Source organism: Pelobates fuscus, chromosome 1 (assembly GCF_036172605.1).
Source record: "Pelobates fuscus isolate aPelFus1 chromosome 1, aPelFus1.pri, whole genome shotgun sequence".
Lineage (NCBI taxonomy): Eukaryota > Metazoa > Chordata > Amphibia > Anura > Pelobatidae > Pelobates > Pelobates fuscus.
This window is the reverse complement of record NC_086317.1, coordinates 201,034,953-201,048,796: the sequence shown is the minus strand read 5'-3', so window position 1 is coordinate 201,048,796 and position 13,844 is coordinate 201,034,953. Positions and strand designations below refer to the sequence as shown.

The 13,844-nt window shown below is 40.4% G+C and overlaps 1 protein-coding gene across 1 annotated transcript; it reads left to right on the top strand.

Annotated features, from left to right (window-relative positions):
- The first annotated feature begins 6,303 nt into the window (after positions 1–6,303).
- On the top strand, positions 6,304–10,043 carry TMEM222 (transmembrane protein 222). Its single transcript, XM_063444443.1, has 6 exons — positions 6,304–6,470; positions 7,449–7,533; positions 8,189–8,220; positions 8,298–8,394; positions 8,536–8,663; positions 9,567–10,043. The coding sequence occupies exons 1-6, from the start codon at positions 6,349–6,351 to the stop codon at positions 9,652–9,654; spliced, it is 552 nt and encodes a 183-aa protein (XP_063300513.1). The 5' UTR covers positions 6,304–6,348; the 3' UTR covers positions 9,655–10,043.
- The last annotated feature ends 3,801 nt before the right edge of the window (positions 10,044–13,844 follow it).

The window sequence follows — 13,844 nt, the reverse complement described above, 5'->3', positions numbered from 1 at the left end:
ATGGAGGAGATAAAAACTTCTAAAGCAAGTTAACATCTGCAGGCTGTGTGAGTTACAGCAAGGGGATGTGTGGCTAGGGTTACATAAAAAGAAATAAGTTATTAAATTGCAGGGAATCGAGTAGTGAGAGACTACAGGGGCATGATCTATACACCAAACTGCTTGCTCTTGAAAATTTTAGAACACCGAAACACGCATCGAGCTATAGTGCCAATGTGCTTAATTTGAATTAAATTTTTGGGGATGGGGAATTTGTACTCTTATTAATGGAGGATTGATTAGATTTTGCATTCTACCTTGTGAGCAGTAGGGAGTTTACTTCAACATTTCATATAAGGGGACTGCCTCGAAGCAGTTGGTGTTTTTTTGGGGGGCAGCATGTGCAGTGTATGGGGGATCTCTCTACGTCTGTCTATATGGAAACTGTTTACTCCCTCTAACCTACCCTCGAATTTGATATGAGACAGTGCGATATAACTATTCTTAACTCTCTAAGCTAAGGACACTGATTTATCTACTTTTAATTGTTTTAATCTGGCCACTATGTGCTAATACCTCTAGCTACTCTGGGGAATAATGTGGGATAAGCCCAGGGCCAGATCAACATAGGGGCTGATGGAGCTGCAGCTCCAGGCCCATGGAATAGGCCCATTGATTTGAAAAAAAAAAAAAATTATATATATATATATATATATATATATAATTTTTTTTTTTTTTTTTTTTACACATTACTCTTAGGTTTGCCACCTGGCTGGTATTTTATGGTATTTGAGGCTGCCTGGCCAGTATTGCAATAAAACCAGCAATACAAATGCCGGCATATTTCTATGTATAAACAGAGATTACTCTGCAATACCTGCGCTGGCCAGTAGAAGTCACTGTGTGTGGAGAGAGGCAGGGAGTTTATTCATATCCCTGCCTCTCTCTACTCACTGATCCGCGGGGGAGCAGCTACACAGCACAGAGAGTTCAGACAGCAGCTCCTAGCCTGCAGAGACTGCCTACAGCTCAGGGAAGTGAGGGATGGGGTAAACGCTGCAGGGAGACATGGGGACACTGGGAGACACTAGGGGACACTGAGACACCTTGGGACACTGGAAGATCAGGGGACACTGAGACACTAGGGGACGCTGTGAGACACTAGACACTTGGGGACACTGAGACACTGTGTCCCTAGTGTCTGTGTCCCCAAGTCTCTGTGTCTCCATATCTCCTAGTCAGTGTCCCTAGTGTCTGTGTCCACATGTCTACTAGTGTCCCTATGTCTGTGTCTCACAGTGTTCCCATGTCTCTTAAGTGTCCAAGTGACACTGGGCAACATGGGGACATGAGGGGACACATGGGGCACTGAAACAATGTGATACATAAGGACACTGTGATACATAGAAGACACTGAGACATGGGGACACATGGGGCACTGAAACACTGTGATACATAGGGGACACAGACACTAGAGGATACTAGGAGACATGAGGACACTGGAAGACTAGGGGACACTAAGACACTGGGAGACAGGGAAACACTGGGAACAATCCATCTTTTATTCAGCAGAATAAATGTAAGTAGTTTTTGGGTGATTTTACAGAATTAACTCTCAGGTCACTCCTTGTGATTTACAAGCATACATAATTAATTATGCAAATTAGTAAGGCTGGTATTTTTTTCCAAGAAAGGTGGCAACACTAACTATCCTTCACATACTCTTGCTTAAGTATGGAAACTTTAGAGGGATGTATGGGAACAAAACTTGTGTGGACTGACTGAAATTAGTTAAGGGAAAGCTGACTTTGTGCACAATGCAAATGATCTTGCTGCTTCAGTCTCTCTAACACTATGGCATACAGCTTTTCTCTGTCCCAGATTGTATACCAGGAGCTTCTGCTTGCTCGTAAGGGGGTTAGGAGAGGAATGGACCAGCGAGTGCTGGGGACAGTCCTTAGAAAGTGTGGAGCGAACTCATCATTAGACGCATTTATGCCACGCTCAGGGTGCTGTCTGCATAGTATGCCCTTAGTTGGCCAGCTTGCTGATTGGCAGGCAGCCTGACATGCATTCATGCCAGGTTGGCCTTCCAAATCTTTAGGCAGACTTGCCCCCTTTTTAAGGCATGTTCGCCTCTTTCGGCAGTTCTGATTACATAATTTGTGTCAGTGGCCTGCCCTTTTACCCCACCCATTGACTGTCTGCTTCAGTGGACACTACTGTTATGGGTATGGATTTACTTGAAAGATGAAAGCATAAATTAGAGATAGATTAGCATAAAGTGTTTTTTTTTCTCATAGCTGCATCCTATGAGTTTTCCTTCAGCACCACTTCCGCCAGATACATGACGATTGGTAGGTATGACTGTTGTCGTGTTTTTGGTTGATAAGATTCTGTAATTAGGCCCATCATAATTGTCAGCACCAGGCCCACTGGGCTCTTAATCTGGCCCTGGATAAGCCTCAATAGTGATCAAGCTACTTTTTTTTTCAGACACAGGCTATTCCCCCTATTCCTATCTGTGACGGTAGTCACCGTCATTGTGTATGGAAGACGGACACTATATGTAGTTCCCCAAATTCCTCTTGTGTTTTGGTCACCCTGTGCCCAGTATTAGTGCATGGTATGTTTAATGTATTGCTTGTCTGTGCCTCTCCCCCTCCCCCTTTTTTCTGTCCTATTGTTTCCCCAGCAGGGCGTTGTCACAGGGACACTGTCAGACGAGTTTAAACTGGCTACCCTTTCCTTCCTCAATCTTCTATCAGCACTTGCTATTGTCTGACCCCACCCTTCCTTGTACTAGTATTATTATTATAGCCATTTATATAGCGCCAACATATTCTGTAGCGCTTTACAATATTATGAGAGGGGGGATTTAACTATAAATAGAACAATTACAAGAAAACTTACAGGAACAATAGGTTGAAGAGGACCCTGCTCAAACAAGCTTACAGTCTATAAGAGGTGGGGTTTAAAACACATTAGGACAGGAAATAGCAATCAAATAAGGTGGGAGTGCAGCAGTGCAGAGGAGAGTGCTGCTCTTTAGGAGAGAGCAAGAGACAGGTATGTAAGGTAGAGGTTACTCTGGGAGGCCATAAGCTTTCCTAAAGAGATGGGTTTTAAGGCACATCTTAAACGATTGAAGACTAGGGGCAAGTCTGATTGGGTTAGGCAGGCTATTCCATAGGAAGGGAGCCGCCCGTGAGAAGTCCTGCAAGCGTGACATAGTGCCCTATGCACCCCATTGTATGTAAATGAGGCGGTTGGGGGCTTAAAATATGTGTGCTATGTCTATTAAAGTTAGTTGCTGTTTTAACCTTCACCTTGTGTCCTCTGGTGTTTGGGGAAATCTGCTGATGGAAAGTGAGTCCAGGGCTATATACACAGTAGCCTGGTCTAGGGTGGAAAAGGCCCTCAGTGATCTCTGTCAAACCTCGGCGACTGGGTCTGAAGTGCCGGGTCCCTGATAGCTACGATGAAGCAGATTTGGTGGAGGTACTCAGTCGGAGTACTGGAGCGGCGTCACACTAACCCTGCTATTGCTTCATGGTAACTACACACAAGGAATTTTCTCCAGTCTCTTATGTTAGTAACGCTTGAAGTGGTTCTAAGGCTAATCGATTCCAATGCTGTAGGGTGTGTGTTTGTTAAAACCTGTGCCCATAAATACTAGGGATCTGGTTGGTACTTCCACACTCTACTAGGATTTGATTTTGGGTTACCTATGTGTACTAGAATCTAGTGTTCTATCATTGTGCTCAAATGGCTCTGTTCTGCTGCTTCTAAGCTCCCTATCTCATTTGTTACATGTATCCACTTTCTAAATAGATACAATAAATATTCTGTTATATTGTTATATTACTTAGATACAGGACAGTAATATATGCTCCTTTGGATGAATGATAAAACATAATCTCTGGTTAATATGCATACTAGGAACTGAATACAAAGGGCTCCTCCTCCTTTTATGATTATTTCCTTTATCTGTTTTATTATTATTATACATTTTTCACCTTTTTCTTTTGGTACTTTTTTACACTTTTGATGTTTTTGTTTTTTTTGTCATTTAATAAAATTGTATCGCATCAACTTTTATCTAAGGATGATCTTTTAAGTGGTGGTAAATTTGGTGGAGTTGGGTTCCCCTCCCATTTTCTGGTTGGGGTCACACCTCCATCTATTTTTGTATACACCAAAACTGCTTCATTCAGCTACAGTTGTTTTGGCGACTATAGTGTCCCTTTAAAGGGACTCTCCAGTGTCAGGAAAACAATCTGTTTTCCTGGCACTGCAGGTCCCTCCTCCCTCCCACCTCCCAATCCCCGGTTGCTGAAGGGGTGAAAACCCCTTCAGTCACTTACCTAAGACCCCCGCCGTTTTGGGTCGCCGCCGCTCCTCCTCTTCATTACGTCGGCCGGTGGGCGAGACTGATCCCGGCCGTGGAGACCTAATGCGCATGCGTGGCAACGCCGCGCATGCGCATTAGAGCTTTCCATAGGAAAGCATTGAAAATGCTTTCCTATGGGGAATTGAGCGACGCTGGAGGTCCTCACACGGCGTGAGGACGTCCAGCGATGCTCTAGCAAAGGTTTTCTATGCTATGAACCAGGAAGTGCCCTCTAGTGGCTGTCTACTAGACAGGAGTTAACCCTGCAAGGTAATTATTGCAGTTTATAAAAAAAAAAAAAAAATGCAAAAATTACACTTGCAGGGTTAAGGGTAGTGGGAGTTGGCACCCAGACCACTCCAATGGGCAGAAGTGGTCTGGGTGCCTGGAGTGTCCCTTTAAGCTAAAGTTGTTTTTTATACCTATACTGCAGTGATGGCGAACCTTTTTGAGCCTGCGTGCCCAAACCGCAATACATGCCAACTTTTTTTCCTTAAAGTGCCAACACGGCAATTAAACATGAATACTGAGCTTTAAGTTTAGAAAAAACAACTCGTACTGTTGTCCGAACTAATTAACAACTTTTGTTTTAAAAGAACACAACAACAGAGAGTTCAATTATACAAATTTTAAATAATTATATAAATAGATAAAATTAAGCTTATATTTATTAGTATCTCCAACAAATGCAATACATACACACACACAGACTGCTGAATACACACACACACACACACACACACACACGACTGCTGAATACAGAGACTGATGAATACACACACATACACACACACACACAGACAGCTGACCGTAGGGGTGCTGTGTGTGTGTGTGTGGGGTAAACGTGTTTAAAAAAAAAAAAAAAAAAGTATATTAAATCAGTATTCGCCTTCCCCTCCCTCCTTCTTAACCTTTAATGAAGGAGGGGGGGATACACATGGTAACGCACGGCAACGCTCCACACAGCATCACGCGGGATCACTCCCCCTGCCTCCCGACCCGGAAGCAGAGTAGGCGCCTGCCGTTTCGGGCAGGCAGGTGCCTACTCTGCATTAATGGTGAACCTATGGCCGCGTGCCCACAGAGAGGGCCCAGCGTGCCACCGGTTCGCCATCACTGCTATACTGTATTTCAGGCAAGCTTTACTTCCTTTGTTAAGGAACACTATAGTCACTCAGGCCATTTCCTCTCATTGAAGAGCTCTGGGTGCAGTGTCCCAGTCCCACTTAGTATTGCAGTTTTTTGGAAACTGCAATAATTACATCAAAGGACTAAATGCCTCTCACTTCCTGCTTACTAGGCGGTTTTCACTGGACGCCCTCATGCTCTGCATGAGGACATCCAGTGTCGGTAAAATCCCCATAGTAAAGCATGAAGCAATGCTTTCCGAGGCGGAGCCCAACGCACTCACAGCACATGCGCATTAGCCTGCCCTTAAAAGATGTCAGAGAAGGTGGAGTGCCGAGGGACATCATTGCTGAAATTGGGTAATTGAGTAAAGGGATTGTGAATCCTTTACGAACCTGGACAAGTAAACCTATGCTGTCAGTCAGTGGTTCCTTACTTTTGTGCCACAAGCCACTTCAAAGCGTGCCAGGAATAATGACTTAGGGCAGTACTAGACTGGGAACCACTGCAACCAGCAGTTCTGCCTATCACTCTGAGCAATTTTCCAGACTCTCCATAAAATTTCTGAAGAAAATGGAAACCTACAAATCAGTAAACATGCGTTATTACTAGAGAAATAAAGAGGAGCGATGGTACAATTACAAAATATGGCAGTCATAAATGATTTATCCATACTCGGTAATTCCCACATGTCACCAGCAGGGGGCGGCTGAGAATAGTGCAATACTGGAGAAGAGAAGAGACAACGCCGACAGCAGGAAACGCCTGATAACTTGTGAGCTAGTAACGTAGTGACGGAAGTGACGTGCATCTGCCAGTAAAGCCGAGCCGTGAAGTATTGGGAGGTGATGGCGGAAGTGGCCCTGCTGCTGCCCGTGATGGCGGAAGTAGTGGAAGAAAAGATGAAGCCGGACCCAGAACGCAGTCGTTTTCCGCACTGTATCGTGTGGACCCCAATCCCTGTCCTGACGTAAGAGAGAGGCGGGGTCCTGCCGTGTCCACCCCCAGAAATTGTTATATGTATAGTATATGTAATTTAATATTGCAACTCGAAGTGTTATTTTATGTCATGCATATTATGCTATGTTAGTAGGACGTAATGTTCATAAATGTATTCCCTTTAGTGCATTTAGCTGTAGAAGAGAGGTATAGGAGAAGACATGTGGGCAGGTAGTTACTGTGCAATATAATGACTTGTTCACTAAAGTATGGATTGTTGCAAATGCAAGAATTCCTGACATTTGCAATAAAAGGGAAACACCAAAACAACTTCATCTAAATTAAGTTGTTATGGTGCCTGGAGGCATTCTATTCTTAACCCCAAAGTTGCCCCCTCTCCAGATGGCAGTAGCAATCACATGACCTGTGCAGGCCTAATTTGCAGAGGGGGGACTGTCGGGGCTGTCAGACAGACCCCTCAGACCGGGAGGAACACTGATCGTTTAGGCTCGGCCCTTTAAGGGCGGCATAGAATGCCGCCATCCTTAAGGGGTTAAAGCAGCGTCCATTGCTAAGGGTACCTGCAGAAATGCTTGGTGAATTCTGAAGCACAGTGCATGTCAAGCTGGGAACTCTGGAGTGGTTGTACGAAACATGATTTCTCAAGTTTCTGTGCCCAGTAAGGGATTTCCAAAGTCCAACTGATATGCAAGTCACAACTGTAATTTTTCTATTTGCACTGTGGGGATGTTTATTGTGTTTGGCCTCATCACAAACTTTTTAACATGTAAAATAATTTAAAGGAGACTTTATGTAGTCTTCAGGATCCCCTATATTTCTCATTACAGTCATGGCATCATTATTTGGGACATGTTGTAGAATGCTACAAAACATGAACAAATGAGCCAGCAGATTGGAAACACATAGACTGGTAACAGCCATTCTTAAAAACTCATTACTGTTCTTCTAGGAATTTCTTAATGTATTTGTGTGTCTCTTTCTTCCTCAGATGGCTGTTCCCATTTATTGGTCACATGGGGATCTGTACGTCATCTGGAGTGATCCGGGACTTTGCTGGACCTTACTATGTGTCTGTGAGTTTTGTAGAGTTAAAGATTGATATGGTGTTCACATGTCCCTTTTACCTACAATACATTGAGCGTCTTGATTATTTGTATAGCATTTTGCTATATTTTATTGATTTATTTTGCCACAAGCTGCAAAGGATTCTCAACAAAGTATTACAAACTTACATTTTATTTATGATTGCATTAATTTGTTCAATTACATGTGAGACCCATCAAAATGGGAGTCTGTGAAAGAAAATGGTTGCAATTCCTTAATGATTTATTCAATATTTGTATTTAACTCCTTGAATTAAAGCTGAAAGGCTGCACTTCAATTGCATCTCAGTTGTTCATTTTTAAATTCATTGTGCTGGCGTACAGAGCAAAAATTTTAAAAATTGTGTCTGTTTCCATATAAACTGTACGTTATTTAAAAACCTATTTCCTTTCAGAACATAATGAAATAATTATTATATTAAAAATAGTTTTGAGGTGACAGTTGTCCTCTAAACTTGAAATTTACTTTGAATTCTATTTAATGAATACATGCTCCTGTTTGTGCTCCTTTTTGCATCCTGGCCTTTATATAATATGTTTGTTGTCCTCAGAAGGTACTATTTCTCATTTGGCTAACATTTTAGCAATATATATCTTATTTTTCTATATCTTTGTTTTTATGTAGGAGGACTCAATGGCATTTGGAAAGCCAGTAAAGTAAGTTACCCTTCATTCCAATACACATCTCTCAGTTTCCTAAGACCTCTCTACTAACTGTTCACCTCTTTATTTAGATACTGGCAGTTAGATCCAAATCTTGTTCATGCCAGTGGGTCCAATCCATGGGATACTGCTGTTCATGAAGCATCTGAGGAATATAAGCATCGCATGGTAAGTGATGCTGGGAAAAGCTCCACTGTTTCCCTGTTTTAACTCCTTCTGTTTCTTATGGACATTCTTCTATCTCCCTGTACATGCCACAGTCTCTACAACTCATCATGTCTTACCAAATGTATGTATCTTTTATTTTAGCACAACTTGTGTTGTGATAACTGCCACTCCCACGTTGCTCTGGCATTGAACTTAATGAAGTATAATAACACTTCATGGAATATGGTGAAGCTCTGTTTTCTGTGCTTGGTACACAGCCGATATGTCAGGTAAATTTTGCACGAGACTTAATGTTATATAAAGTCTAAACTATGTAAAAGCATGACTTTATTAAGAAAACTTGAACAAGGCTCTTTGAGAGCCAAAATGTTGCCATCTTCTATGTTATAATCGATAGGGGTTTTTTAAGCTTATATAATATAATCATATTGTTCAAGTAGAGATTGTAGCCGTATTAGTCCAGTGATGTAGATGTAAAAAACAGACACAAATTCATATCTTGTAATATCTTTTTTATTGGACTAACAGAATGTTTTAATGACTAGCTTTTGGGAGAACCTCCCTTTCTCAAGTCTGAAGCATTTCTGAGCAAGACGACACATAGAATTCAAAGTTGAGTTGTGATACAGGGGTTAAAGCGACATGAGTGCAGATAAGACACAAGTTTTTTAGAAAATAGACACCATTCTTGCAGAGAGAGTTGTAAATATCTTTCTGAAGAGCAGAGTGAAGGGGAGAGGGAGAACAAAAACAAGCAGACAGTGCAGAAGATGGTACACTTTATACATATACACACACACATGTATATGCAAACGCATAAACACATGTACATATACATACACACACTCATACATACATGAACTCATATACACAAATATAAAATGCACATTCACATATATAAGCATACATGCATAAGAGTATGGGAAAGCAGAGGTCTACACATAGTACTTTGTGTATTGATAGAATAAACATATTGGAATGCATTTTAGAGTGTTGATACAAATGACAGAACAATAAGATAATGTGTGGGAGTGTTCATGTAAAGTGTTGGTAGTGGGACTGGAAACCCAGATCAATACTTAGTCCATTATCAATATGCTGTTAAACAATTTGATCATTCTGGTTTCAAAATAGTAAAGCTGAGGTGCTTTTTACCATTTTTCTCTTTACAGTGTTGGTGCCTTCCTGAAGACCTGGCTCCCCTTCATTTTGATGGTAGGGGCAATACTAACCATCATTCTTACTTTGCATCTGCGATGAGACTTTATTCCTACATGGACTCCCTTTTCATTGACAACATCTTTGGAAATTTCCAACCTATGATACCGGGGAGGCAGGACAATTTTTGTTTTATGGTTCCACTTCACATATTAGCCATGAGACTGCATGAGTTCATGCCTTTTTTTTTTTTTTTTAAATCATCGTGAAGATACAGGAAAAGTAGTAATACTCATTTTGTGCTGTGGTAAAGATCACCTACCCTTAATTGTATAGTATTGGACGAAGCTTAGTGTCTCACCTGTACATGCCTCACAAAGGATTAATATTGTCAGGATCTAACATGCACAGAACAATGTGAATTCAAATCGAACTAAGAATTAAGAACAGATAATGTGGCACGTGTAAATAAACTATAGAAGAAGAAAATCGATTTCTTCTCTTAAATATTTATTTATTCAATTTATCTTCTAGAATTCTGTCTTTTTTTTTTTAAATTCAAGTCACTTTTATTGCTGTCCCTAAAAGTGGAAGTACATCATTGTGTATTGCAAATGATTATACAAAATCATTAATATCCGTAAAGAAAATAACAGTCTCAGTTTTAGGCATGAATGTGCCTGTTTGTGGGAAGACATAGAACATAGTTTGTACGTGCAACACAAAAACTGTAAGCGAATAGTACACAAGCAAGAGCTATGGATTTAGAGCATATGTGTCAGTATCTTAAATCAGGACAGCCATTGAAGCTCTATGATTGGCTAGTGCAAATTCTGAGTCATAGCTGGCTGTAGGGAAGGAGTATGAGGGTCTTGGGAATGTCCAGCCCCACTACTCCCTTTATCAGTACCATGAACTACTGTGAGAGCTATGTTGAGGTATAGTAGATATCTGATATGATTTGGTAGAGGGTTAGAGAAAGAGAAGAGGAAAAAAGGAATAGAAGAAAAAATGGTAATGAAGGGACAGGTGTTTGCGCCACTCCCCCAGGGCACCCATGAGGGACGAAGAGTGAAAAGACCTTCAAGAATACAAGTACTTGACAGGGCGATTAGAGACTGAAAACCTGTTGGGTAAGTTTCATGTAGAAGTATGGGATCATTACTCCTCCACGAACATGTCTTAAGATTTTACACTCCCATAGGATTATTTACTAAAAGTTAGAATTGACAGGAAGTCAATGTGAATCTGAAATTCAAGGACAAAATAATTAAACTAAAAACAGAATTAAATTGGAGAATTTTTCTGATTCAGCTGTTTTGTAATTAATTTAAAAATTGACTTTGATTTCCTTTTAATTCTTACTTTAGTAAATAACCCTGCCTGAAAACATTGGGAGACTATTGCACATGTTCAGCAAAACGTTGCGCTGTGCCAATCAGCATCTCTTCATAGCGATGCATTGAATCAAATGCATCTCTATGGGGAGCACCGCTGAATGTCAGGCTGGACTAGGAAGCTAGTCTGATTAACCCCTTAAGGACACAGCTTCAGACGCTGGACATACCCTTAAGGACACAAGCTATTTTTGCTGTTTGTGTTCAACTGCAATTTGCATCTCTCTCATTTATTGCATCAACACATACAGGTGATACTCGAAAAATTTGAATATCGTGCAAAAGTTCATTTATTTCAGTAATGCAACGTAAAAGGGGAAACTAATATGAGATAGACGCATTACATGCAAAGCAAGATAGTTCAAGCCGTGATTTGTCATAAGTGCATGATTATGGCTTACAGCTCATGAAAACCCCAAATCCACAATCTCAGTAAATTAAAATATTGTGAAAAGGTGCAATATTGTAGGCTCACAGTGTCCCACAAATTTAGAAGTTGGTATGTTTGACATGTAAGTTTAACAGCCGTCACAGAAAACAAAATTGCTATACAAAAGTATATATTTATATATAGTAGACCTAACAGGCTATTTATCTAAGGGTATTTTGACACTTTTTTTCATAGCCATTTCCCCACCAATCTCTGCTAAATATTGTAGTAAAATTGTGGGGGGGGAGGGGGGGGGTTTCTGTTATTTGAAATACACACATATAACAAGGTTTTTTTTAAATGTATATTTTGTAAAGCTGCTGTGTGCTATTTGTGGTCAAAATCCCATATTGTGTTCAGCTACATCTGCTGAGTTTAACAATACCCCCAATGTGTGCGTTTCCCACTATTTTGGGAAGCTACAATGACATATAAGAGGCAAGACTATTTAAGTTTCTACAGTTAGAAAATTCATAGATGGATTTGGTGGACCCATGTCTTATTTGGGGGCATTATAGTAGTTTGGTTGTTCAAATGACCACACAAAGGCCTTCCATTCATGAAAGTAGACACTCCAGGGTATTTCATATGGCATATATTGTGCCTTAAGATGTTGTCATTGCATTTTTTTACTTAAGCATTACATTTGTGCTGGGCAAATTGTATATTTGATATGTTCCACCATGATCAAACACCCCAAATTATGCTCAGCATCAGTAAAACACTACCCACAATGTTTTCCTTTGGCAGTATTTTGTGAAGCTACAGTGTCAAACAATAACCCCAATGTATGCCTTTGACACTATTTTGTGACGCTACAGACCTGACCATTTCAGTTTTTAGAGTAGAATTTTGAGAGACGGGTTTGCAGGGCCTATGTTTCAATTTGGGGCATTATAGCAGTTTCACTGTTTCAATAACCGCACAAAGGCCTACCATTTGTGAAAGTAGACACTCCAGGGTATCTCACATGGCATATATTGTGCCTTAACATGTCGCAATTTTTTCACCATTATATGTCAATGTAAATGGTAAAAATATATATATTTTTCACATTTTTTTTAACCTATGCGTTACATTTGTGCTGGGCATTTTATATATTTGATATGTTCAACTATGATCAAACAACCCAAATTATGCTGAGCTAACTCCTCTGAGTAAAACACTACCCACAATGTTTGCCTTTGGCAGCATTTTGTGAAGCTACAGTGCCATATACTATTTCAGTTTTTACAGTAGAATTTTGAAAGATTAATTTGATAGGTTCATGTCTCATTTTGGGGACTAATAGCAGGTTGCTTATTCAAACTTCCCCCACAAAGGTCTACCATTTTTTTAACGATCACACCCCAGGGTATTTCCAAAGGCCCATTTTGAACCTAAGCATGGGATAATCTTTTCGCTAGTTATTACCAAGTCTAGTAGTGGTTACTTTGAGATTTGGCTGCATAGTTTGCAATCCTCAGGTGTGCTACGGCAGTATAACGCTTCATATGTCGCTCAGCTATGCCATCTGAGTACAGCAATACCCCTGCGTGTACCTTTCCCAGGTATATGTGGATGTTGAAGGGGCAAATTTGAGACTCTGCCATTTCAGGTTTTTTTTTTTTCAAACTTTGACTTTTTATGCTGGGTCCATGTCCCATTTTGGGTCAAACTCTGAGGCACTGTCTGTCTCCTCTGAATCCGCTGTCAGAATTCTCTAAGCATTTTGAACTTTTTACACAAGAACTTTAACAAAACAATGTTATAATAATTTTTATTTATTTATGGATTTTTTTTACCCCTAGCATATGCACTAAACTTCCCATAAACTATCATCCACCCCAATTAACTAAATACAAGTAAAAAAAAAATTATATATATATATATATATATATATATATAGTCAGCGGTCAGATAACAGAAGAACTACCACAAATATATTCATTGTATTGAGAATTTATTGGACCTGAGTATGAAATAATTTTAAGCAGTTCCCAATACAAAAGCCGGGTTGAGAGGGACAATCAGGGCAGTAGAAGCTGGTCTCTGTTGGAATGCCCCTCTGGTAACACACCCAGCACCTTTTCGGGGGGGTCTTTTTTGGGGGGGGTTAGTGGTATCCGAAAGCAGAAGTGACCTGTCTGAATACCTCTGCTGCTAGGCCCTGCTGATGGCTCCCCACTGTGGCACTAAGTGAGCAGCACATAAATAAGCTGAAACTGAAATGTAATAAAATTGAAGATTATGCTAGCGCTATTGTACTTATCTTAATTTTAATAGTGACAGGAGGCGAGTATTTTGCATAAACTCTCTTTACTAACTCCACATAGCAGTAAAGAAAAGTGAAAACATTAACCAATCAAAAAGTAGTAGGAGGTATAGTATTCACAGTGATGAGGCTCCTCCCCCTCTTTCAAAAGCGACATCAAATACACATAAAAATATTTTAAAGAAACGGAAAAAGTCTTGAAACATGCACC

Coding starts and splice junctions, on each gene's coding strand:
- TMEM222 (XM_063444443.1), top strand. CDS start 6,349: ATGGCGGAAGTGGCCCTGCTGCTGCCCGTGATGGCGGAAGTAGTGGAA. Junction 6,471..7,448: donor ACCCCAATCCCTGTCCTGAC/GTAAGAGAGAGG, acceptor TTTCTTCCTCAG/ATGGCTGTTCCCATTTATTG. Junction 7,534..8,188: donor CTGGACCTTACTATGTGTCT/GTGAGTTTTGTA, acceptor GTTTTTATGTAG/GAGGACTCAATGGCATTTGG.